Here is a 27,938-nt window from a genome sequence, read left to right as displayed (position 1 = left end):
GTCGAGCAAAGGGATCAATCCAGCGCACTTGGTCTTGCTGGTGGTGCAGGAATTCGTGTCATTCCTTCCGTTTTCAAGATTGTCATATTGAAGTTGTCGCAAATATCATGGATCATAGCTGATCTGTTATCATCGTGAAGACAGCCCCATCCCGTACCGTGTGAGTTAGAGTCTCCTAAAACCAACGTCGGTGCGGGAAGTAGCTCAATGATATCACTGAGCCGCCGATGCCCAACCGAGGCTCTTGGGGGAATATAGATGGAAGCAATGCAAAGATCCTTGCCTTTGATTGTAACATGACATGCGACAGTTTCAATACCTGATATCGAGGGGAGGTTAATTCGATAAAAAGAATAGCACTTTTTGATCCCCAAAAGTACTCCTCCGTTGAGATCATCCCGATCCAGGAGAATAATGTTAAAATCGCGGAAGTTTAAGGGTATTTCAGAAGTTAGCCAAGTTTCGCACAATGCAAATGCGTCACATTTTAGATTATTTACTAGAAATTTAAATGAATTTATTTTTGGGATGATACTTCTGCAATTTCACTGTAAAACAGTGATTAGATGTGATGTGACCTCGGTGGATGATTTAGCCATCGAAAGATACAATCGCTGAAAGAAGGGGCCGATTTGCAGTCAACTGCTTCAAATATGATTTTACTGTTGGCATGAAAGGGGGGGGACTAGGGAGCTTATGAGAGGATTTATTTATTCTTTTTCTACAGCTATGAGGGATCGCTTGCAGTCCAGTATCTTGACGTTCTTAAGCGAGGGGTCCTTAAAACAATCCGCCCCGTACCTAAGAATGTCCTCGCAAGTCAAACTCGAATCGGTGACCATACCGTCGATTTCGACTTCACGAGCTGGCACGTAGACGCGGTACTCCAGCGTAAAAGGATCCTTTTGAACAAGCTCATTAGCCTGTTTTGAGCTGGTAAACAAGACCCTGAGCTTGTCTGGCCGTATTCTATCAATACTTTTGATGGTATTATATCGCGATGTCAGTTCCCGCGATATTTTTAAAATATTTAATTTTTTTTCTTTCGATTTGGTCCGGAAATAGACCGCGTAAGGCCCGGCCGGTAGTGCGAGCCCATCCGGATAGCTCTTAATGCGAGACTTTCTACAGTCAAGGGTAGTCTCCATTAGATCATCGGGAACGGGGGGGTCAGGATTTAAATTAGATATGTTGCGGAGCTACCTCCGCGTAGAAATAAATGAATCGGGGGGAAATAGAACAGTCGAATGCAGGGAGTCGATCGTCCGCTCACAACAATGCACTGCTTCAGTGTATACTGTGCATAAAACCTCTCACAGAAAAAAGCACTATTGTCTATTACACAATAGCGATCTAGTTTTGATCGTCCGGTCACTTTATCACACACGGCACTGGCTTTCAACGCTTTCGCAGTAAACACAAAGCACATCCGTTCACTCGGAAAGTTGAAACGGCAATGAAATTTGTATGGTTGTGGCATACTCACGCAAGTCATCTTAAACTGTTTTGATTGCGTTTACTTCCTTCTTGTTTTGTTATCCGTTGTACTTGTTGATGTAGCAATTTGTAGCATTGCCATTAATTCAATTTGTTATCACGTCTTCCGTATTAGGCTTTCGTAAATTTTCTGCCTCGGTTTATATTTTCAACTCTGCTGTTCTTCCTTCTGACATCTTGGTGGTTCCCCGGTTCCCTTTGTCTTCAACTTGCCACCGCTTCCTACCACACCCTCTCGTTCTCTTAGGTAGCTTGGTTAAACTACCGACATCCTTCCTTCTGCGACGACTATTTTCGGGCACACACACAGTTTGGACTGCAAATTGTAGAAATAAAACTCCTAGTCATTTTGTATGATTCTGTGCCTCTAATGTAATTTTATCTTCTATGATTTTTATTATTATTATTATTATTATTATTATTATATACGTATTTTTTCATAATTGCAATGTACATTATATTCTTTTTCCATTGTCATATCTTTGTGCATCGTATTTATTTTTGTTTTCGTTATGATACTTGTTCTATCTATTAATTGAATCTATGTTTTTTTCAACTTTAATGCATTTAAGTGTATCGATATATTTATTCGTCTATATGTTATCTCGAATGAATTTCCATAACCAGCGAAGTTATTATATATATATAGTTTTTTTCATATTATCAACATATTCCTTGTGCCTCTCTTTTATTTCGGTGGACTTCTGCATCTCCGTTTCTGGAGGCAATTCCACCTCCAAACTTTTCTCCATGTGAATATGGTCTGTATTCGTATTATTTTCTGCATTCCCTTGCACTGTTTTTTTAATAACAACTTATTGGAATATGAGTAAAAATTAAATAATTAAAATTTAAATTGGGTGTTCACTTTTCAGCCCTTTTATATACATGATTTGGTTATTACCATGAAGACATCATTTTCTTCCGCAATTCTGAGATTTTTGTGTAGGGAAATTCTAAACCTACTTGTATTGTGTTATGGGGAAAAGGAACTTATACACTAACTTACTAACTAATGCAGAAAGCAAATCGATTCAATCGAAGATTGCATCGATTTTTGTCGGAATTTGCTTATAATATTATGTGACATAACATCTAATGGTTATATTTGTGAGTCTGTGTAACTAATTTGTACTAAACCATGGAGGACGCCTAAAAATCATTTTCAGAATTTTATTCTGAATCCTTTGAAGCGTTTTCTTCCTGGTGAAACAACAACTTGACAAAATTGGTACTGCATAAAGCATGGCTGGTCTGAAAATTTGTTTATAAATTAACAATTTGTTTTTTAGACAGAGCTTAGATTTTCTGTTTATAAGAGGATATAAACATTTAATATATTTATTACACTTTGCCTGAATTCCTTCAATGTGATCCTTGAAAGTGAGTTTTTTGTCATACGTGAAACCTAAGTATTTAGCTTGATCAGACCATGTCAATTCCAAGCCATTCAATTTGAGAATGTGATTATTATTTGGTTTTAGAAAAGAAACTCTTGGCTTATGAGGAAAGATAATTAATTGCGATTTTGCTGCATTTGGTTTAATTTTCCATTTTGACAGATAATCACTGAAAATATTTAAACTTCTCTGTAGGCGACTGCAGATCACTCTTAGATTTCTACCTGTGGCTAACAGACTTGTGTCGTCACAGAATAGCGATTTCTGACAACCAACGTGTAGATTTGGAAGAACAGAAGTGAAAATATTATACAAGATTGGAGCTACGCTCGAACCCTGCTCGTACGGGTAGTAATTCAGATTTTCAATTCTGATAGCTAAAATGAAGAGTACGATCAGTTAAATAATTTTGAATCATTTTGATCAAATAAATAGGAAACTGGAAATCAGACATTTTTGCTATTAAACCTTTGTGCCAAACACTGTCGAATGCTTTTTCCATATCTAGAAGAGCAACTCAAGTTGATAACCCAGAAGATTTGTTTGCTTTTATCATGTTCGTTACTCTTACAAGTTGATGAGTAGTTGAATGTTCATGACAAAATCCAAACTGCTCTGGTAAAAAAATGAATTCTCACCTTTTATGAAAGCGTTTGTGATGGAGAGTGATGAGTTGAATACGAATTCCGATGGATGCCGCTGACTTCCGTCATCTAATTCCAGGCTGAACTGTTGTACGTGGGTGCGATACTGATATGCCGCTGACTTCCGTCATCTAATTCCAGGCTGAACTGTTGTACGTGGTGCGATACTGATATGCTCTTCCAATAAAAAAAACATTAATTCGCTGTTTTTTATCAATGCAAATAACTGGCAGCTGTGACGTAATCGCTCTTGTCGGAAGCGAAATTTGCTTTGCAAACGACACAAAATACATCTACTCGCAGTGGCGATAGAATCCAAACTGATCCAATTTTTGTTAGGAGCTCTCTTTTTATGTGATTTCGTTTGTAGCTTTTTCACTAATGGGCGGTCCTAACGGCTATAAAAATAGCCGCATAAAGAATTTTAATGTCGATTATTTCATATCGGATGTGCATAATTTATTGAAAGAAACTATCAATAAGTTGTAGGGACTCGTTTCTAGCATTCAGAAGGACCAAAATGAGGAACTCACTACGATATTCAACACTTTTTGGAACATTTTTCACGAACTATTTGTTGTACAGCAGCAGATATTTTGTTCTCTTCCTCAGAACGCGTTCTGATTGGCTGGTGTTGACATGGGTCAAATGAGACAGGTTTTTTCAATAGTGTACTATTGAAATACTTCAATGCTTTTGCTATACACGTTCAAGTTGAAAAATTTCGATTCTATTGGTAGTTAAATTATATAAATCCTTCCACAGATAACTGAGCTATGAGCTTTAAAAATACGCGCAAGGCAAACGCGCCGTATGGATTATCCCCTTTGATACTCGTTTATACCAAACATTTCAGAAAAGTTTAGTTTTGAATTATTTGAGATTATGTCACACAACTGATAATTTTATCGTAAAATTGTGATCATATTTCCGATGGCGTGTAGCAAAAATTATGTTGATTCGATAAATACAACAAGAGATATTCACGATCAAAAACTTATCACTCTCTCAGAGGGTAAATTTTGAAAAGTCACCCCATAGTAAAGTATGTCGTATTCACGACAAAAAACCGTTACAAAGGCCACGCCAAATTCTTCTAAGGTTCGAATTTAAAACAAAATACAGGTACGCCTGCCAATTTGTCTTCTAACGAAAACAATTTATTGACAGGTAGATCGACCTCGTCATCATCTTCTTCTAATGTCAGTTATGCGGGTATATTAGGTAAAAATCTAACACCTATTTATTCTAATGTAAATAATCAAAACACTGGACCGCCTTGCAGTTCATCTTCTAACGAAAACAATTTATTTATAGGTAGACTTGTCAAATCATCTTCTTCTAATGGAAACCTACAAATATTCCTTCAATGCCATTCGCTTCTTTAAATGAAGTTGATTTAGGCGATATAACTGAAAATAAAATGATCTACCTACAAGATCAACTTTTTCAAATGATCATCCAAATGAATTCGACTTCATCACTTTTTGAAGCATTTCAAATCGGATGGCAATTTGCAAATAATATTATAATGAATTTAAAATTTAACAGCGATGTTAAATAATTATTTGAATATTTTAAATTGGAATGCTCGATCTTTGAAATCGAGTGAAGATGAATTTTATTATTTTCTCGAAGTTTACAAAATCCATATTGCCATTGTGACAGAAACTTTTCTTAAACCAAATGTCAAATTGAAAATTAATCCACATTATGTGGTTCATCGATTTGACAGGTTTACTGGAATGGGTGGTGGAGTTGCCATTTTTGTCCAACGGCAAATTAAACATCGAATTTTACCTTTTTCGAAGTTAAAACCATTCATGGAATTTATTTCATCGCTGGAGCATATTTGCCATTCCAATGCACCGGCGAACAATTAAATTTCTTAAAAGGCGATTTGCCTAAACTTACAAGATATCGACCGAAATTTTTCGTAATAGGGGACTTAAATGCAAAGCATGTCCAGTGGAATTGTAGGCAAAATAACAATAATGGTAAAATACTTCATAATCAACTCTCAGCTGGTTACTTCACAGTTCTTCATCCCAGTAATTCGGCTTGTTTCAATTCCGTGAAAAACCCGTCTACAATTGATCTGGTTCTAACGGATCAAAGTCACATTTGTAGTGAGCCGATTACACATGCTGACTTTGACTCAGATAATTTTCCTGTAACATTCAGACTTTCCAACGAAGCTTTAATTAATCCAATTAGTTCTATATTCAACTATCATAGAGCTAATTGGTTGCATTACAGATCTCACATTGAAAATCATGTGGATCATGAATCTATTTTAGAAAATTCTGCTGACTTCGACACAGCAATTGATAGTTTGAATCATTACATTATCGAAGCTAAAAATCTTTCAGTTCCCAAAGCTCAAACTAAATTAAATTCTCCTATCATCGATGACAATCTTCAACTGCTCATTCGGTTGAAGAATGTTCGTCGACGACAATATCAACGTTCTCGTGATCCTGCTATGAAAAACATAGTTAAGGATTTACAAAAAGAAATTAAACATAGATTTACTCTTTTGCGAAATGAAAATTTCGCTAAAGAAGTTGAACAAATTAAACCATATTCTAAACCTTTCTGGAAACTTTCTAAGGTTCTTAAGAAACCTCAGAAACCAATTCCTGCTCACAAGGAAGGAAATCAAATACTTCTTACAAATGGCGAAAAAGCTCAAAAACTTACTCAGCAGTTCGAGAGTGTCCACAATTTTAATTTGAACGTTGTGAGTCCTATTGAAAATGAAGTCTCACTGAAATATGAGCATATTTCAACCCAAGTGCTATCACACGATGACATTATTGAGACTATTTTTGACGAAATTAAATCAATTATTAGGAAACTAAAAAACATGAAGGCTCCTGGTAATGATGGAATTTTTAATATACTTATTAAAAATCTTCCCGATGTTGCCTTGAGACTCCTGGTTAAAATTTTCAACAAAAGTTTTTCATTAGCTTACTTCCCAAAAAGATGGAAAAACGCTAAAGTAATTCCTATCCTCAAACCTGATAAAAATCCAGCAGAAACATCAAGTTACCGACCAATTAGCTTACCTTCTTCTATCAGTAAACTTTTTGAAAAAATTATCTTGTTGAGAATGACGTCTCATATAAATCAGAATTCAATTTTTCTACCAGAACAGTTTGGATTTCGTCATGAACGTACAACTACTCATCAACTTGTCATAGTAACGAACATGATAAAAGCAAATTAATCTTCTGGGTTATCAACTGAAGTTGCTCTTCTAGACATAGAAAAAGCATTCGACAGTGTTTGGCACAAAGGTTTAATAGCAAAAATGTCTGATTTCCAGTTTCCTATTAATTTGATCAAAATGATTCAAAATTATTTAACTGATCGTACTCTTCAGGTTAGCTATCAGAATTGTAAATCTGAATTGCTACCCGTACGAGCAGGTGTTCCGCAGGGTTGGAGCGTAGCTCCAATCTTGTATAATATTTTCACTTCTGATCTTCCAAATCTACCCGTTGGTTGTCAGAAATCGCTATTCTGTGACGACACAAGTCTGTTAGCCACAGGTAAAAATCTGAGAGTGATCTGCAGTCGCCTACAAAAAAGTTTAAATATTTTCAGTGATTTTCTGTCAAAATGGAAAATTAAACCAAATGCAGCAAAATCGCAAATAATTATCTTTCCTCATAAGCCAAGAGCTTCTTTTCTTAAACCAAACAATAATCACATTCTCAAATTGAATGGCTTGGAATTGACATGGTCTGATCAAGCTAAATACTTAGGTTTAACATATGACAAAAAACTCACTTTCAAGGATCACATTGAAGGAATCCAGGCAAAGTGTAATAAATATATTAAATGATTATATCCTCTCATAAACAGAAATTCTAAGCTCTGTCTGAAAAACAAATTGTTAATTTATAAACAAATTTTCAGACCAGCCATGCTTTATGCAGTACCAATTTGGTCAAAATGTTGTTCCACCAGGAAGAAAACGCTTCAAAGGATTCAGAATAAAATTCTGAAAATGATTTTGAAGCGTGCTCCTTGGTTTAGTACAAATGAGTTGCACAGACTCACAAATATAGAACGATTAGATGTAATGTCACATAATATTATAAGCAAATTCCGACAAAAATCGATAGAATCTTCAATTGAATCGATTCGCTCTCTGTATTAGTTAGTAAGTTAGTATATAAGTTCCTTTTCCCCATAACACAATACAAGTAGGTTTAGAATTTTCCCTACACAAAAAACTCAGAATTGCGGAAGCAATGTCCTCATGGTAATAACCAAATCATATATATATATATATATATATATATATATATATATATATATATATATATATATATATATATATATATATATATATATATATATATATATATATATATATATATATATATATATATATATATATATATATATATATATATATATATATATATATATATATATATATATATATATATATATATATATATATATATATATATATATATATATATATATATATATATATATATATATATATATATAATAGGGTTGAAAAGTCACCACTTGTGGCTGAACACCCAATTTAAATATTAATAATTAAATTTAAAATCAAATTCCAATAAAAAGTTATTGAAAAAAAATCATATTTCAGTGAGACTTCATTTTCAATAGGACTCACAACGTTCAAATTAAAATTGTGGACACTCTCGAACTGCTGAGCAAGTTTTTTAGCTTTTTCGCCATTTGTAAGAAGTATTTGATTTCCTTCTTGAGAGCAGGAATTGGTTTCTGAGGTTTCTTAAGAACCTTAGAAAGTTTCCAGAAAGGTTTAGAATATGGTTTAATTTGTTCAACTTCTTTAACGAAATTTTCATTTCGCAAAAGAGTAAATCTATGTTTAATTTTTTTTTGTAAATCCTTAACTATGTTTTTCATAGCAGGATCACGAGAACGTTGATATTGTCGTCGACGAACATTCTTCAACCGAATGAGTAGTTGAAAATCCACATGATCCACATGATTTTCAATGTGAGATCTGTAATCCAACCAATTAGCACTATGATAGTTGAATATAGAACTAATTGGATTAATTAAAGCTTCGTTGGAAAGTCTGAATGTTACAGGAAGATGATCTGAGTCAAAGTCAGCATGTGTAATCGGTTCACTACAAATGTGACTTTGATCTGTTAGAACCAGGTCAATTGTAGACGGGTTTTTCACGGAATTGAAACAAGCCGGATTACTGGGATGAAGAACTGTGAAGTAACCAGCTGAGAGTTGATTATGAAGTATTTTACCGTTATTGTTATTTTGCCTACAATTCCACTGGACATGCTTTGCCTTTAAGTCCCCTATTACGAAAAATTTCGGTCGATATCTTGTAAGTTTAGGCAAATCGCCTTTTAAGAAATTTAATTGTTCGCCGGTGCATTGGAATGGCAAATATGCTCCAGCGATGAAATAAATTCCATGAATGGTTTTAACTTCGATTCCCAAGCTTTCAATAATATTAAAAGAAGGTAAAATTCGATGTTTAATTTGCCGTTGGACAAAAATGGCAACTCCACCACCCATTCCAGTAAACCTGTCAAATCGATGAACCACATAATGTGGATTACTTTTCAATTTGACATTTAGTTGAAGAAAAGTTTCTTTCACAACGGCAATATGGATTTTGTGAACTTTGAGAAAATTATAAAATTTATCTTCACTCGATTTCATTCCAATTTAAAATATTCAAATGACGATGATGGTCCCACCTCATACCCCTACAAAGGTGTGAGCAGAACGAGTTATCTAAATGATAATTAATATTTTTGCACATATCTTAACCAGTAAACAAAATAAAACGATCTGATTAATCTAGCTGGTATAGATTCTTCTTCAAAAGAACGACTGACCACAAAATATCATTCAAATATCTTGAATTTACTATCCAGGGTTAATCAAGAAAATTTCCAACCCGGGAAGATCCTTGATCACATCAGGAATCGAACCTGATATCTTTACCAGTATCAGACAGTAATTCACCTGGCCCTTCCCGCCGGACCAGTTCATCGCTACACACATCAGCTACGATGGAGTAACGAGACTGCGGATGAGCAGAGCCAAGCCCAATTCCATCAACAACTGTCGATCCCAATTAGTTTGCCGAATCTATTCCTTAAATTATTAATCAAACCTTTCGATCAAGGTCAAGAGCAAACTTAACACACCGAATGCTAAGGCTGTTCGGCCAGTCCTGTTCGCTTTCCAAATAGTCACTACCTGCTTCGCGCGCGAGGCTCAAACGTTTGTAGACTGCTCATTATTTTTAACTCTCAATCAAACTAAAAATCCATCATCATCATACCGAACATAGTAACTTAATACGTCTCACAATAATATATAAACAAAAAGAAAAAGAAGATACAATCTTCGTAATACGTAAAAAAAAATAAAAAATCTAAAAAATTTGAACTAACTAACTAAATATTTGCTTACAAAGCGGACTTTATGTGTGAAATACATAACTTTTTGAACTCCACCAATGTCGCCGCGCGCTTGATTTCTCTTGGCATCGAATTGAAAAAACTTATTCCCCTGTACAATAATGAGTTTTGCGATCTGGCTAACAAAAAGCTTGGTGTTCTAGCATCAGAAGCGTTTCTAGTATTGTACCTATGCAAATCAGATCCTCTTTCAATTCGATCACACAAATATCGAGGCAGCATGCCATTTCATATCTTGAAAATAAATACCATGGTCAAGTAGTAAACTCTCTGTTTCACTGAAAGCCATTGTAATGTGTTCAGTAGAAAACCTGACGAGGTATATCTACTACATTTTAGAATTAATCGCATGATTTTATTTTGCAGTCGCTATAATCTCAAGATTTGTGTGTTATTAGCAAGAAACAGAATGGATGGGCAAAAGACAATGTGTGGTGAAATGACTGTTTTATACAAAAGAATCTTACTATGGGTCGTTAAGTCATTTTTCAAACGACATAATACACCATACTTTTTGGCAATCTTCTTGATGACGTTATTGATATGAGATTTGAATGTTAACTTTTCATCAATTATGACTCCAAGATACTTTATTTCTCTAACGCGATCAATAGTTTCACCATCAATTTCAACATTGGCGTCATGACCGGTGCTAACAGAAGAAATAACCATATATTTAGTTTTCGTGACGTGTAGTTTCAGTTGCTTAAATTTTAACCATCGAACCAGCGAACTTAGATCCTCGTTTAAATGTGCAACAGCTTCATTGAAATCTTTAGCCGTAATGAACAGAACAGTATCATCAGCAAACAAATTTATATCACAGAAACGTAAGACTCGCTTCATATCATTAGTATACATAATAAAGAGAATAGGACCTAACACACTTCCCTGAGGCACACCAAGTGAATTACCGAGGGAACTAGACACTACATCGTTAAAAACAGTCTTTTGAGATCTACCACATAAATAGTTTTCAAACCATTCATGTGCCATTCCCCCGATGCCAAAACGCCGCAATGTCTGCAACAATAAAGGTCATCAATTTGTTTCAAAGGCTCTCTTCAGATCCAAGAACACAGTAAAAATACTCTCTTTGGCTTCGATTTTCTCCTTCCATTTTGCCAATACTAGGTTCAAAGCGGTTTCACAAGAGTGACCCTTACGGTATCCCGCTTGTTCCGGTATTAGCAAACTGTTAGAGTTCAAATAGTTAATCAGCTGATCTTTAACAACAAGTTCCAGAATTTTTTCCAGCGTGTGCAGCATGTTAATGGGACGGTACTCCTCGGCTTTATCCGTTCCAGTAACCTTGGGGATAGGAACCACCAGAGATTCTTTCCACACTTTTGGCACGTGCCCCGTGTACAACGATTCATTTACCAAATCCAGTAGATCGTGTCCGATAACATGAAAGCAATCCTGTATCGCCCAGCCATATTATGATAACCGTGATTATGCTTATCCATGAATATTCCAGTGGTGCGTAAATCATTTCCTACAACTCTAATTTTTCCTCTTTTAGTTTTTGCCTTTCTCATATAGAAAGGCTATGCAATCACTGTGAAAATCGACTTTTTAACCAAGGCCCGGAGGGCCGAATGTCATATGCCATTCGACTCAGCTCGACGAACTGAGCAAATGTCTGCGTGTGTGTGTGTGTGTGTGTCCGTGTGTGTGTATGTGTGGGTGTGTGTAACAAAAATATGCACTCACTTTTTTCAGAGATGGCTGAACCGATTTTCACAAACTAAGATTCAAATAAAAGGTACTATAGTCCCATAGCTTGCTCTTGAATTTCGTTTGGATGTAACTTCCGGTTTCGGAGTTATATGGTAATATGTGAAAATTTGAGAAAAAGTTTACACTTAATTATCTCTGGAACAACTCAACCGATTTTCACAAACTTAGATTCAAATGAAAGGTCTTATAATACCCTAAAAATTTGTGCAACGTCTGGATCTGGATCCGACTTCTGGTTCCGGAACTAAAGCGCGATAAGTGGAAAATTATCAATTTTATTAGTATTTTTCCACGAACGATGGTTAAAAACAGGTACAAATCCCATAATCTGTCTGATAAATTCTTCTAGTTTGCAGAGCTTGTTAGTTTGTGGGCATAAAAACTTAATTCGGCACTACTGGTCCCCTCTTTTCCTGTTCCGAGAGCACCGAAAGTGGAGAAGAAAAACTCCTAAAACTAAATTCACTTCGATTTCTCTGCGATGCTTGAACCGATTTTCACAAATCTTAATTTGAATTAAAGTTCATACTGTCTTTAAACCTACTGTGAAATTTCATCCGGATCCGACTTCCGGTTCCGCAGTTACAGGGCGATGAGTGTCAAAGTTTTCAAATCGCCATATAGAGTGACAATATGTACAACACCGAAAGAAGAAGAAAACACAAAACGAACAAAGCGTGCTTTGTTCTGTTTCGTACACGTTGTGTAGTGATGTCAATAATAATAACAATCCTACTACATGTTTCACGCTGCTGATTCATGCTGTTTAGCACGCAGTAGTAACAGAAACGCAGTTTCATTTCGTTTTGCCTTTCTCTATAGAAAGGTATTAGAATTGCTGGAAAAACCGACTTTCGAACGGAGCCTCGGAGACCCATAGTGTTATATACCATTCGACTCAGTTCGTCGAGATCGGAAAATGTCTGTGTGTGTGTGTATGTATGTGTGTGTGTGTATGTATGTGCACTTTTCGAAGATATTTGAACGCGCTCAATTTTCTCAGAGATGGCTGAACCGATTTGAACAAACTTGAGCTCGTTTGAAAGCTACTGTCGGGCCATTGATCAAGTTCGAAGATCAAATGGCTGTGACTTTTGGTTCCGGAGATATGATTGTATAAGTGACGTAACCGACAAAAAGCGTTGTATTTGAACGCGCTCAATTTTCTCAGAGATGGCTGAACCGATTTGAACAAACTTGGGCTCGTTTGAAAGCTACTGTCGGGCCATTGATCAAGTTCGAAGATCAAATGGCTGTGACTTTTGGTTCCGGAGATATGATTGTATAAGTGACGTAACCGACAAAAAGCGTTGTATTTGAACGCGCTCAATTTTCTCAGAGATGGCTGATCCGATTTTAACAAACTTGGGCTCGTTTGAAAGCTACTATCGGACCATTGATCAAGTTTGATGATCAAATGGCTGTGACTTTTGGTTCCGGAGATATGATTGTATAAGTGACGTAACCGACAAAAAGCGTTGTATTTGAACGCGCTCAATTTTCTCAGAGATGGCTGAACCGATTTTAACAAACTTGGGCTCGTTTGAAAGCTACTGGTGGGCCATTGATCAAGTTCGAAGATCAAATGGTTGTGACTTTTGGTTCCAGATATATGATGGTATAAGTGACGTAACCGACAAAACACGTTGATTTTTACCGCTCTTATATATATATATATATATATATATATATATATATATATATATATATATATATATATATATATATATATATATATATATATATATATATATATATATATATATATATATATATATATATATATATATATATATATATATATATATATATATATATATATATATATATATATATATATATATATATATATATATATATATATATATATATATATATATATATATATATATATATAAATATATAAGGGTGCCAAAATTTTGGGATCACCTCTATTTGCGTTAAATTCTAGTGCTCAAAAGTTTAAGCACCTCGAAAAAAGCCTTCATGCAAAATTTGACCTAAATCGGACATGCTTAAGGGGTGCTGCCCGGTGGTAAAGGTTTGACAATTTTCGATCTTGAAAAAGCACCATAGGGGGGAGTACACGAAATTTCCAAAATCGAAAATTTTTTTTGATGCCAAAACTCTTAAAACTGCATAAAACATCGAAATTTAGTGTCATCTCAAAAAAATTTTTTTTTGAAAAAATCAACTTTCTGGGACTTTGGAAAAATTTTCGTATTTTTTCTAAGTCCCAAAAAGTCGATTTTTTCAAAAAAAATTTTTTTCGAGATGACACTAAATCTCGACGTTTCATGCTATTCTAAGCCTTTTGGCATCAAAAATTTATTTTCGATTTCGAAAATTTCATGTACTCCCCCCTATGGTGATTTTTCAAGATATATGAAAATTTCACTAAGTGGACTAAGAAGGCTTTTTTTTAGATTAGCATCACTGTTCTCATACAAACAGGCAACGCAAATGTCAAGCACTAGTTTGGAAAAATGATGCTGACTGTGTGACATAAACACTGAAGCATACTTTTGTGAACTACTCGAATCAATCTGAATCAATTGGTGTCAAAATTAGTATCCAAAATTATTTAATAAAAGTATGAAACATATTTTCATGAGACTGTTATGAAAGAAGAGAAAGGCATTATCACACCACTAGGTGGATTAAGAAGGGTTTTTAGATTTCGTTTAATTGGTTTAATCGAAATAGAGCATGAAATAGTAAGTATAGGTTTAACTACGTTCAAAACTGTTCCAATTTGTAGGTCATATTTGTTGATAGCAAACGAACCAACTTCGGCTATTCCGTTAATCTGAATCCGGTTTCGAAAGAATTCTAAATGGTGATTGAAAACTCACTCACTTTTCTTGGAGATGGCCGAATAGATTTTCACAAACTTATAGGTTCAAAAGAAAAGTCTTACAGTTTCATACGGAATTCCTTAGTTTGTTGTGGATACTACTTTCGGTTCCGGAACTACAGGTTAAACAGGATTTATAGAGTTTGTGAGATTAGATCCGAACAAATTATCCTATTCCTATTCAATAAACAGTTGTTTTTGCGAATTTCACGGTTATATTTATGATGTAATAAGTAATATGAGAAAGGCATCATTACACCACTAGGTGGATTAAAGTAGGTTTTTCACGTCTTTTCAATATCAAAGAGACATTTGTTGTTTTTAAAAGTTTAGAGCTTGTTCCTTTTATCCAATACCGATATATCTTTGTGCTTATATATCTCCTTTTGTTCTATTGGCTCCTCCAAGATTTTTCAGAGATTTATTGTTTCCTCGACTTCTTCATTACCCTATTGTCTGAGGATTACCTCGCCGGTTTTTAGCATCGTGCCGTATTTCAATTCCATAGTCCCTACTCCTAATATCTCTTTTTGCCATTTGGTAGTAGAATTTCTGGAAAACCCGACTTTCGAACAAAGCCTCGGATATGTATATGTGTGTATGTGTGTGTGTATGTGTGTGTATGTGTGTGCACCTTTCGAAGATATTTAAACGCGTTCAATTTTCTCAGAGATGGCTGAACCGATTTTAACAAACTTGGGCTCGTTTGGAAGTTACTGTCGGGCTATTGATCAAGTTCGAATATCAAATGGCTGTGACTTTTGGTTCCGAAAATATGATTGTATAAGTGACGTAACCGACAAAAAGTGTTGTATTTTTTACCCGTTCAATTTGATCAGAAATGGCTGAACCGATTTTAACAAACTTGCGCGCGTTTGAAAGCTACTGTTGGGCCATTGAACAAGTTCAAAGGTCAAATGGCTGTGACTTTTTGTTCCGGATATATGATTGTATAAGTGACATAACCGACAAAAAGCGTTGTATTTCTACGCGGTCAATTTTCTCATAGATGGCTGAATCGATTTTAACAAACTTATGCTCGTTTGAAAGCTACTGTTGGGCCATTGATCAAGTTCAAAGATATTTGGCTGTGACTTTTGGTTCCGGATGTGACGGAATTACAAAACCACCACGTTTTCCACGTTAAACCCTCAGAACAATTTCAATATTACATTTCATTTCGACACAATGTAGTTACATTGTAAAAGTCATTTTGAGAATACTTTGTACGGAAACCAGCCATACATCGTAGCACATACAGTCTTATGATTTGATGCATCGGCACTTTACAAATCATAAACTTTAAATATTTTATGAGTTGGACCGATATGACCGAAATTATGCTCGGTACCAAAAACGGTCCTTCTATCTTAAACACTTGAATTGCTTACAGCGCACAAGCAAAGTAACGCAATGAATATAAACACTTCAAATCATGCTGGCGTGGATTTTCCGTCTCGCGCGAAGGAAAATAAATAACTTCAATTGTTTGTTTCCATCGCTGCGGGTCGAGCGTTGTTTATTAAACATTAGCCTTCTCCATATAATCATTACCAAAACCTTTTCGATATATGTAATTGTGAAGTCTCAAGACTTCTCGTTAAACTTACACGTACACAGATACAATCTGTATATTCTATAAAACCAAATGCAGAAAAATAAATGCACATGCATTCTGTGTGACCAAGACGGAAACGAGATCGACCCTTCTCCTTTTTAAAGAAAGAACCTGCCACATGGCAGACAGCGACAGTTAGAGTACAAATGCAAAATCCAGTGTTAAAAGGGAATTAGAGCAATTCGAACTGTAAAAAATAGTGTAAAAACATTTTTTAATCCACCTAGTGGTGTAATGATGCCTTTCTCATATCAATCATACTATCATATATAATACTATGGTATTCTTCAAAATAATTTTCTTCGATTCCTAAAAACAATAACCGAAATCGGTTTGTTTGACCGTCTGCTGATAAAAAACTATTAATTGGAGAAGATTTGAGGTCGATTTAGCAAACTTTTTACGGTTTTTCGTCCTTTTCAGTGATGGTATACAATTTTTGACACACTTTACCCTATATTTCCGGATCCGGAAGTCAGATCCAGATGAAATTCAGGAATTACGTATGGGACCACAGGACTTTTTATTTGAACCTAAGTTTATGCAAATCGGTCGCGCCATCTATGAGAAAAGCTAGAAAACATTTTTGCACATTTTACCCCATAACTCCGGAACCGGAAGTCGGATCCAAACAATATTCAGGAATTTTGTATGGGACTACAAGACCTTTCTTTTGAACCCAAGTTTGTGAAAATCGGTTCAGCCATCTCTGAGAAAAGTTAGTGCAAAAAAACGTTACATACACACATACGCACATACACACACACACACACACACACAGACATTTTGCGTTCTCGACGAACTGAGTCGAATGGTATATGACACTCGGCCCTCCGGGCCTCGGTTCAAAAGTCGGTTTTCACAGTGATTGCATAACCTTTCTATATGAGAAAGGCAAAAATACAAGTGAAAAAAAAATGCTAAGTCCAGTGTTAAAAGTACGAGTGTGTAATGTCAGAGACATAACTTAATGTCGTGAATACGAATAAAACTGACACTCTTTCTTTATACTTCCGAATATCAATTAGTTGATCGATTGTGTAAATTGTGCAAGCTATCTTCTTTTCCACTACTAGAATTGGAAACGATACACCTAAACTAAAGTACAGATTAGTTACATTAAACATTCGGACACACAATTGAATATTACGAAATAACCAGTATTGTTCTTTATGATAAATGAATGATGCTTCTGAAAGGAACCTTTCATTAATGGCTTCTGAGTCGGTGCTATGCATTTCATATAGCAAATCATCAAAAAGTTCTACTACAAACTACAAGTGGTTGAAAAATGGGTCGTATACAGTATAGTGAGGAAAATTTCGCATATTTTTAGGGTATACAATTATTGTTCTAAATTCCAACATACAGAATTTTGATGTCAATCATTTCGGATTTAAATATTTCAGTGGAAAAAGTTATCATAAATATAAAGATAAATTTCTGGCATTCAGAAGGACCAAATTGTGTAATTCTCAGATATTAAACACTGTTGCGAATTCTGTACTGCGAAAATTGCACAAAGCTAATCAAATTATCCTGAAAACTGGCTCTGTGACCTGAGCGTTTGATGCTTTACACCACGCAAAAGGTCGACTTTCATTGCCGACTGCTCCTCCTGACGACCGAAGTACAAATGAGAGGACGACCTTTGTTAACACCGCTGGCAACACTGGCGATAGAATCGCTAAACGCAGCATTGAGGGAACAAAGTTCATGTGCTAAACGTACCCCGACTGACATTTATGCTTCGTTGATAGGTAGAGAAAAAAAACAAGAATAAACAGTATAGCTAGCCGGTGAATTATTTATATTTGATTTGATTTAAAGCATTGATAAAAAGATCGTTTGTTGATATCTGTAAGTAAAATGAAATATTTATTAGTAGAAATACGTTGTACTTACATTCGCTTCCCAACTTACCTGCAGCTACACCTGAAAGGAAAAGAGATAAAGAATTGAAATAGGATAGGAAGAAAGTAGAATACTTACCGTGTGAGTTGCGCCAGACTGAATATTTGGAACCAAACTGTTGACGATCTGTTATCAGCAAATATTGTAAGTAGTATATTTACCGATAATAGCTTGAAATGTAGCAAAGTATAATTTGAGCAGGAAAGCGAAAATAAGATCGAGTGAAGGCAACGGTGAGAAAGAAGCAACCTAGGGTAAAACCACTAATTGTAAGTCAAGTGAATTATAAATCGAAAACCTTAATTACACAAAACAAATATATTTCAGTTTGAGCTGCTGAATACAAAATTAACAGCTGCTACAGAAACGGTTTTATTTGGTTTCCTTCGAAACATTCTCAAAAATTAGTGAGATGTCGGACCCCGTCGAAATCACCAACGCCGGAAACGAACTGGATCTAACGCAAACTCCGTGTGCTACGTGCGGCCAAATTTCCACCGAAAATGAAGAGATGGTAGGCTGCGACAATTGCAATTGTTGGTTCCACTATCGATGCGTCGGAGTGACTGAAGAGGTGAAAAAGGAAAAAAGGTGGTACTGTACGGATGAAATTTGCCAGGTACGTGCGCAAGAATATTTAAAAAGCAAAAAGTCCCGCTTAAAGAAAACATCAGAATCAGCGGATGCTTCCGCGATACCCAGTGTTTCCTCTCTGGAACAGAGACGGAAAGCCCTGCAAGAAAAGCAGAAACTGCTTGAGCAGGAACTAGAAGAAGAAATGCTGTTGAAGGAGGAAGAGATTCAAATGGAACGTGAGTTTGCAAAAAACGAATGTTGTTGGAGGAGAAGATGCGTGCAAAGCAAGAAGAAGAAAGGTGCGCTCTTCAAGCAGAAGCATTCCGGAGAAAGAAGGAGCAAATACAACGAATGAAAGCCAATCAAAATTCGTTCGAAAAGGCAATGGCTGGTCTTGATAAACAGCTTGAAGCGTTGAGCGTAAAAAAGGGCAATTCGAATAAAGTTCCAAAACCGGGTACTTCAGGTATCGACTTCAGAGAACTGCAAAATCAATCGCGCAAACTTAGTGTTCAAAACCTCAATAAAAAGAGCATCAAACAACTGTTGGATGATATGATTCCGGACAACCCAACTAATTCAACCTCAGAGAGTGAAGAGGATCTGGATGGGGATGACGAAAGACGAAGTTCGATCGGAAGCCATTCAATCGGAAGTTATTCGAAGGGAAGTGGTTCGAAAAAATCTGAGCGAGTAAGCGACGGAAGCCTATACGGGCTGGGGCATCTGCGAACCGGGCCAACGAAGGCACAAATGGCAGCACGAAACGGGATCACAAAAAGACTTCCTACTTTCAGTGGTAAGCCGGAAGAGTGGCCACTGTTTTTTGGTACGTTCCAAGCATCAAATGAAGCCTGTGGGTATACCGACGTCGAAAATCTTGTGCGGTTGCAGGAGAGTCTAAAAGGTCCAGCTCTAGAATGGGTACGAGGGCAACTAATTCTTCCGCAATCAGTTCCGAGGGTCATCGCCAAACTTAAGCAGCTTTACGGTCGTCCGGAACAGTTACTCAAGTGTTACTTGGAAAAAGTTCACAAGCTAGACCCACCAAGAGCCGATAAACTGGCGAGTTTTATTCCGTTCGGAAACGCTGTAGAACAGTTATGCGAACACCTGGAGGCAGCCGATCTTAAGCAACATCTCATTAATCCGCTGCTAATTCAGGAACTTGTCGATAAACTTCCGGATGGCGAAAAACGACAGTGGGTTCGTTTTAAGCGATATACTGGAGACGTCACTTTGAGGACTTTTACAGATTTTTTGGCGGAAATAGTTGCGGATGCATGCGAAGCGAATGTTAATCTGGAGTATAAATCCTCGACGAAGTCGTTCAGTGGTGGTCAATCAGTGAGAAACCATGCGAGAGGAAGCGGCACTGTGTACAATCACTGCGAAGAGCGTACAGATGACGACGCAACAGTTAGTCAAGGTAAATTCCGACCATGCCAGGTTTGTCAGCGGGTAGATCATCGCGTCCGGCACTGTCCGGAGTTTGAAAGACTAAGTTACGCGGACCGAAAAAAAGTAGTAAACCATTATAAGTTGCGTACCCTATGTCTTAACAATCATAGCGGGCGATGTAGTTTTAAGATTCAGTGCAACGTAGGTGAATGCAGAGAGCGACATAATCCGCTGATGCATCCGGTGAATCACATCGTCGGCACAAGTGTTCATATCCGAAACCAAACAACAGTCATGTTTAGGATGATTCCAGTTCAGTTGCATTACGGGGGGCGTTCCATTACGGTTTTGGCATTCTTAGATGAAGGAGCCTCCGTTACACTCATCGAGAAAAGATGGACAGATCGTTTGGGTTTAGTAGGTGTGTCGGAGAAATTAACCATCAAATGGACTTCCGACATCACGCGCGTAGAGCCAGAATCTCGTCGTGTGAATGTGTGGGTGTCAGCAGTTGGAAGTAAAAAAAGAGGCTATTACACTCGGTTCGAGCGGTTAGTAAGCTAATGTTGCCACATCAGAGACTGAATGCTGCAGAAATAGCGCAACAGTTCAAGCATATGCGAGGGTTACCGATTGCCTCGTACGACGGGCAGCCGGGAATGCTTATCGGACTTAACAACGTTCATTCGTTTGCGCCGACGGAAGCAAAAATCGGAACCGTTTCGGAACCAATAGCGGTGAAGTGTCAACTCGGATGGACCGTCTACGGGCCAGCCAAGTCAACCACAGCAGGTGACGGAGAATATGTAGGTCATCATCACGAAATTAGTAATGAGGATCTGCATGATCTACTTAAAAGCCATTAGGCTTTGGAGGAGTCAGTTGTAGTGGTTTCGCAAGAGTAAGCAGACGACTACCGAGCCAGGCAGATAATGGAGCGGACCACTAAACGAGTGGGAAACCGTTTCGAGACCGGACTGCTGTGGAAGAATGATGATCCACGATTTCCGGATAGTTTTCCGATGGCTTTACGGAGGATGAAGCAGCTGGAGAACAAATTGATGAAGAATCCAGATCTGTACGAGAGCGTGTGTCGACAAATCGACGAGTGCCAGCAGAAGGGGTATGCACATGTTGCAACGGCAGAGGAGTTGCGGAATTCCGAACCGGAGAAGGTGTGGTACTTACCGTTAAATGCGGTGACAAATCCCAGAAAACCAGGCAAGATTCGTCTAGTATGGGACGCTGCAGCCTCGGTGCAGGGAGTGTCCCTCAACCTGCAGCTGTTGAAGGGGCCAGACCTGTTGGTTCCGCTGGTAAAAGTGATTGTAGGGTTTAGAGAACGACGGATAGCGTTCGGTGGCGATCTCCGTGAAATGTACCACCAACTACAAATCATAGAAAGTGATAGACAGTTCCAACGTTTCGTATTTCGGAAAGATTTCAGTAAAAAACCAACCATTTTCGTTATGGATGTTGCTACGTTTGGCGCCACTTGCTCTCCAAGTTCGGCGCAGTATGTCAAGAACAGAAATGCGGAAGAACACGCAGTTCAATATCCACAAGCAGCGTCGGCTATCATACATCGTCATTACGTCGATGATTACTTCGACAGCGTTGACACTATTGAAGAGGCGGTAAATATAGCGAAGCAAGTGCATCTGATACACAAACATGGTGGGTTTGAAATTCGAAATTGGGTTTCCAATCCCCAGAAGTTCTTCGGATTTTGGGTGAAGAAAAGCCGGTATCGCCAGTACATTTCAATCGAGATAAGCAGAGTTATAGTGAATGTGTTCTTGGTATCATTTGGGATCCAGACTTGGACGAATTCTCTTTCTCAACGTTGCACCGACCAGAAATGCTGGCATATCTGTACGATGGAAAACGGCCAACGAAGCAACTTGCCCTAAGCTGCGTGATGGGATTTTTCGACCCGATGGGGCTGCTGTCACCCTTCACAATCCACGGGAAAATAATAATTCAGCATCTGTGGCGTTTGGGCTGTGATTGGAAAGATGAAATCGACGACGAGAGCTGGAGATTAAGGAAACACTGGACTGGTCTACTGCCAGAAGTAGAAGCAGTTCGGATCACACGATGTTTTATTGAAAACGCTCTATCATCGGCCGTTGATTCACTAGAACTGCACATTTTCACTGATGCCAGTGAATTAGCATACGGCTGTGTAGCGTACCTGCGTGTGGAAATCCATGGGAAAGTACGATGTAGTTTGGTTATGTCTCGGGCGAAGGTGGCTCCACTGAAACGGCAATCAGTTCCTCGACTGGAATTAATGGCGGCAGTACTCGGAGCTCGACTGAGTCGAACGGTTTTAGAAATGCTCTCTACAGAAATCAAGCGGTGTGTGTTGTGGACGGACTCTCGTACAGTGTGCAGCTGGCTGCAGTCGGATCAGTACAAATTCAAGCAATTCGTTGCTTTCAGAATTGGCGAAATACTAGAACTAACTAGAGTAACTGATTGGCGTTGGGTTCCTACTAAACTGAATATCGCGGACGTATTGACTAAGTGGGGACATGGATCGTCGCTTAACAGCGACGGAGAATGGTTCAACGGAGCATCGTTTCTGTATCTGCACGAAGAAGACTGGCCAAGAAAAGAAAAGCCGTTCGAGGAGACAAGCGAAGAGGCTAGAGGAGTGGTACTGTTTCTACAACTAGTTGACAATGTAGCTATTTCAAGATGGGCAATTCTGGTGAGAGTCATTGCATATGCGGTTCGATTCACAGAAAATTGTAAGCGGAAAAAGAAAGGACAGCCGGTAGTAACAATCCAAGCCACAGCAAACCAACAACGATCGATTGAAACGAAATATCCCACAGTGCTGCAACCTCTTCAGCAGGAAGAACTGCAGAAGGCCGAGATAATTCTGTGGAAACAAGTACAGTTCGACAGCTTTCCGGATGAAATGAGTGCGTTAACGAAAACTCTCTATCTAAAGCCGGAGCGAATATCAGCTAAAATCGGAAGATCGAGCATTCTAGCAAAATTGTCTCCAATTCTGGACGACAACGGAGTTTTGCGGATGGGTGGAAGATTGACAATGGCGGATAACGTTCCTTACGATAAGAAGTTTCCGATTATTTTATCACGACACCACGATATCACTAAAAAGTTGAATCATTCCTACCACGAAAGGTTCGGGCATGCAAACAGAGAAACTGTCTGCATTGAACTACGTCAGAAATTCTGGATTCCAAACCTCCGTGCAGTGATCTGCCAAGTGATGCGAGAGTGCGCATGGTGCAAAGTTCATCGATGTCGCCCGCAAGTACCAATGATGGCTCCTCTTCCGACACAACGTGTCAAGGCAGGATTGCGTCCTTTCAGCTCGGTCGGCATCGATTATTTGGGACCAGTAGAAGTATCAGTTGGAAGAAGGAGAGAAAAGCGATGGATAGCCGTGTTCACGTGCCTCACCATCAGAGCAGTACATCTTGACGTGGTTTACAGTTTGACAACGCAATCGTGCATGATGGCAATTCGTCGATTCACTTGCAAACGAGGCGTTCCTTCATCTTGTCGGATAATGCAACTTGTTTTGCGGGTGCTAGCAAGGAGATGCAGAAAGTGCTGAACAAGATTCACAGTGACTGTGCCGAAGTAATAACGACGGCTACGACGGCCTGGTGCTTCATTCCGCCCGGCACTCCGCACATGGGAGGTGCATGGGAGCGGATGGTTCGTTCCGTGAAAGAAGCGATGAAGGCTCTGGATGATGGCAGGAAGCTAACGGACGAGATATTGAGCACCACACTCGCAGAGGCAGAAGACATGATAAACACTCGACCTCTTACTTATGTTCCTCAAGAATCTGCCGAGATAGAATCTCTGACCCCGAACCATTTTCTACGCGGAACGGTGAAAGATGCAGATCTTACTGTTGATTGCGGTGTGAACCTAGCGGATGCCATTAGAGATGTCTACAAGCGGTCACAGTATCTATCGGACCGGATGTGGGAGCGTTGGAGTAAAGAGTACCTACCGACGATTAATCGGCGTACCAAGTGGTACGATGAGCGACGACTACTGAAAGTTGGAGACCTCGTGTTTATTGTGGACGGCAAAGAGAGAAAGAAATGGACCAGAGGAATGGTCGAAGAAGTGATGCAAGGGCCCGATGGTCGAGTCCGAGAAGCAAGAGTTAGAACTGCAGCAGGAATCCATAGGCGTTCAGTGGCGAATTTGGCGGTATTAGAAATTGAGAGTTGTAAATCCGGAAGTCCCGAAGAAACATCGGATGTTACGGGCTGGGGTGTTAACACCGCTGGCAACACTGGCGATAGAATCGCTAAACGCAGCATTGAGGGAACGAAGTTCATGTGCTAAACGTACCCCGACTGACATTTATGCTTCGTTGATAGGTAGAGAAAAAAAAAACAAGAATAAACAGTATAGCTAGCCGGTGAATTATTTATATTTGATTTGATTTAAAGCATTGATAAAAAGATCGTTTGTTGATATCTGTAAGTAAAACTGAAATATTTATTAGTAGAAATACGTTGTACTTACATTCGCTTCCCAACTTACCTGCAGCTACACCTGAAAGGAAAAGAGACAAAGAATTGAAATAGGATAGGAAGAAAGTAGAATACTTACCGTGTGAGTTGCGCCAGACTGAATATTTGGAACCAAACTGTTGACGATCTGTTATCAGCAAATATTGTAAGTAGTATATTTACCGATAATAGCTTGAAATGTAGCAAAGTATAATTTGAGCAGGAAAGCGAAAATAAGATCGAGTGAAGGCAACGGTGAGAAAGAAGCAACCTAGGGTAAAACCACTAATTGTAAGTAAGTGAATTATAAATCGAAAACCTTAATTACACAAAACAAATATATTTCAGTTTGAGCTGCTGAATACAAAATTAACAGCTGCTACAGAAACGGTTTTATTTGGTTTCCTTCGAAACAACCTTAGTGTTGTTTTCTGTAGCAATAGAAGAAATGAATAGTTTTTTATCAAAGATTACCTCTTATATTCGTTCAGTAGATAATCGGATCGGATATGTGCCTGACTACCTCAAAACCGTCGTACGGGTGCGAAAAAGGCAAGCAAGCGTGATGAATTTTCCTGATTATTTCCAAAAGTTTAAGAAAACGTTGTTTTTCAGTTATTTGTGGTTATCTCACGCTGTTGAAAATTTAATCACAAATTCCTGATCATATATCCGATAGCTTGTAGAATAAATTATGTTGTTGGGTTAAGTACATCAAAAGATATTCGCGATAAACTTCTGCCCATTCTTATACAGGGTAAATTTTGAAAAGGCGCCCCATAGTAAAGTAAGTCGTATTCACGACAAAAAGGACTAGCGTAATTCAAACTGTAAAAAGTACAAGTGAAAAAAAATGCTAAGTCCAGTGTTAAAAAGGACTTAGTCAATTCGAACTGTAAAAGTACAAGTGAAAAAAATGCTAAGTCCAGTGTTAAAAAGGACTTTGCGCAATTCGAACTAAAAAAACCCTTCTTAATCCACCTAGTGGTGTGATAATGCCTTCTCTTCTTTCATAACAGTCTCATGAGAATATATTTCTTTTATTAATTTTTATTAATATTTTATTACTTTTATTATATTTTATTACTATTATTATATTACTATTATTATATTACTATATTTTATAACTTTTATTAAATATTTTCGGATACTGATTTCGACACCAATTGATTCAGATTGATTCGAGTAGTTCACAAAAGCATGCTTCAGTGTTTATGTCACACAGTCAGCATCATTTTTAAAAACTAGTGCTTGACATTTGCGTTGCCTATTTGTATGAAATTTAAATTAAAATAATTTAAAAAACCCTTCTTAATCCACCTAGTGGTGTGATAATGCCTTTCTCTTCTTTCATAACAGTCTCATGAAAATATGTTTCATACTTTTATTAACACGTTGACGGACAGTAGGAACAAGCGAAGTTCGAAAATTGACACTATATGTTTTTGTGATTTTTAGAATGTTAGAAGTATAGTTTTACTCTATCTGCTTAAGGCCATCGTCCAAGTACCATGCGCGCGGGTGGTTTTAGGAAATTTTCGATGGAAATTTCGAAAAATTTGACAAAACCAAAAACATACAGACCTTTGAAATACTTTTATCTATCTACAGGGTGAAAATGACTGGGAAATTCGGAGGATTTTACGAGTCTTATCAAAAATAGCTCTGTAAAAATGAGCTTTTTTTGTAATTTTTCACAATTATTTGAAAAAATAATTCGATGGAATGAAATTTTTTTTTCCAAAAAAAACCTCATGCTGGCAATAAGGATCACATTCGGACACATTTTTGGAAAATCTTTTCACGCTTTTCATGGAAAATCAACGAATTGCATATAACAGATTTCGTGGAAATTTTTGAAATTCGTGGATTTTCTATGAAAAGCGTGAAAAGGTTTTCCAAAAATGTGTCCGAAAGTAATCTGTGTATCCATAATAAAGTTTATTTGAAAAAAAAAGTTTATGTCATCGCTTCATTTTTCCAGATAATTGTGAAAGATCACAAAAACTCTCATTTTTCAGAGCTATTTTTGATAAGACTCGGAAAATCCTCCGAATTTTCCAGCCATTTTCACCCTGTAGATAGATAAATGTATTTCAAAGGTCTGTATGTTTTTGGTTTTGGCAAATTTTTCGAAATTTCCATCGAAAATTTCCTAAAACCACCCGCGCGCATGGTACTTGGACGATGGCCTTAAATAAACTTAATTTTGATTAATTTAGTACCTTTAATTAGGTTGCGGCTATAACCGTCATGGCGCCAGCGGACTCTATACACTAAGTGATAGGACGATGGCGGCTATAACAGCAAAAATTTAAAAACGTAAATGACAGGTTTAATGGTTCAAACAAGCAATTTTTGTATGCAACAAAGTATTTTTGGGAGTTTTACACGAAATGTTAGTTCTTAATCAAACAATGCTTCTACGTATACGCCAGTAAGTGCACATTTGTGCTGCTATAGCCGTAGTGTCTAAAAACAACCGTTTCGTTTTGGACGGCTATAGCAGTCATGCCACATTGTGAACTTCGCTTTGACGGCTATAGCCGCAATTGTCCGTCAACGTGTTAAATAATTTTGGATACTAATTTTGACACGAATTGACTCAGATTGATTCGAGTAGTTCACAAAAGCATGCTTCAGTGTTTATGTCACACAGTCAGCATCATTTTTCCAAACTAGTGCTTGACATTTGCGTTGCCTATTTGTAATCAGTGATGCTAATCTAAAAACCCTTCTTAATCCACCTAGTGGTGTGATAATGCCTTTCTCTTCTTTCATAACAGTCTCATGAAAATATGTTTCATACTTTTATTAAATAATTTTGGATACTAATTTTGACACCAATTGATTCCGATTGATTCGAGTAGTTCACAAAAGCATGCTTCAGTGTTTATGTCACACAGTCAGCATCATTTTTCCAAACTAGTGCTTGACATTTGCGTTGCCTATTTGTATGAGAACAGTGGTGCTAATCTAAAAAACCCTTCTTAATCCACCTAGTGGTGCGATAATGCCTTTCTCTTCTTTCATAACAGTCTCATGAAAATATGTTTCATACATTTATTAAATAATTTTAGACGCCAATTGATTCAGATTGACTCGAGTAGTTCACAAAAGCATGCTTCAGTGTTTATGTCACACAGTCAGCATCATTTTTTCAAACTAGTGCTTGACATTTGCGTTGCTTATTTGTATGAGAACAGTGATGCTAATCTAAAAAACCCTTCTTAGTCCACTTAGTGGAATTTTCATATATCTTGAAAAATCACCATAGGGG

General features: G+C 37.5%; 1 protein-coding gene across 1 annotated transcript; it reads left to right on the top strand.

Annotated features, from left to right (window-relative positions):
* The first annotated feature begins 21,067 nt into the window (after window positions 1-21,067).
* LOC131429007 (uncharacterized) lies at window positions 21,068-23,600 on the top strand. The gene is made up of 3 exons (XM_058593063.1): window positions 21,068-21,812; window positions 21,854-23,297; window positions 23,372-23,600. Exons 1-3 carry the CDS (start codon window positions 21,068-21,070, stop codon window positions 23,598-23,600), a joined length of 2,418 nt encoding a protein of 805 aa, XP_058449046.1.
* The last annotated feature ends 4,338 nt before the right edge of the window (window positions 23,601-27,938 follow it).

Source organism: Malaya genurostris, chromosome 2 (assembly GCF_030247185.1).
Source record: "Malaya genurostris strain Urasoe2022 chromosome 2, Malgen_1.1, whole genome shotgun sequence".
Lineage (NCBI taxonomy): Eukaryota > Metazoa > Arthropoda > Insecta > Diptera > Culicidae > Malaya > Malaya genurostris.
This window is presented reverse-complemented; position numbering and strand designations above follow the sequence as displayed.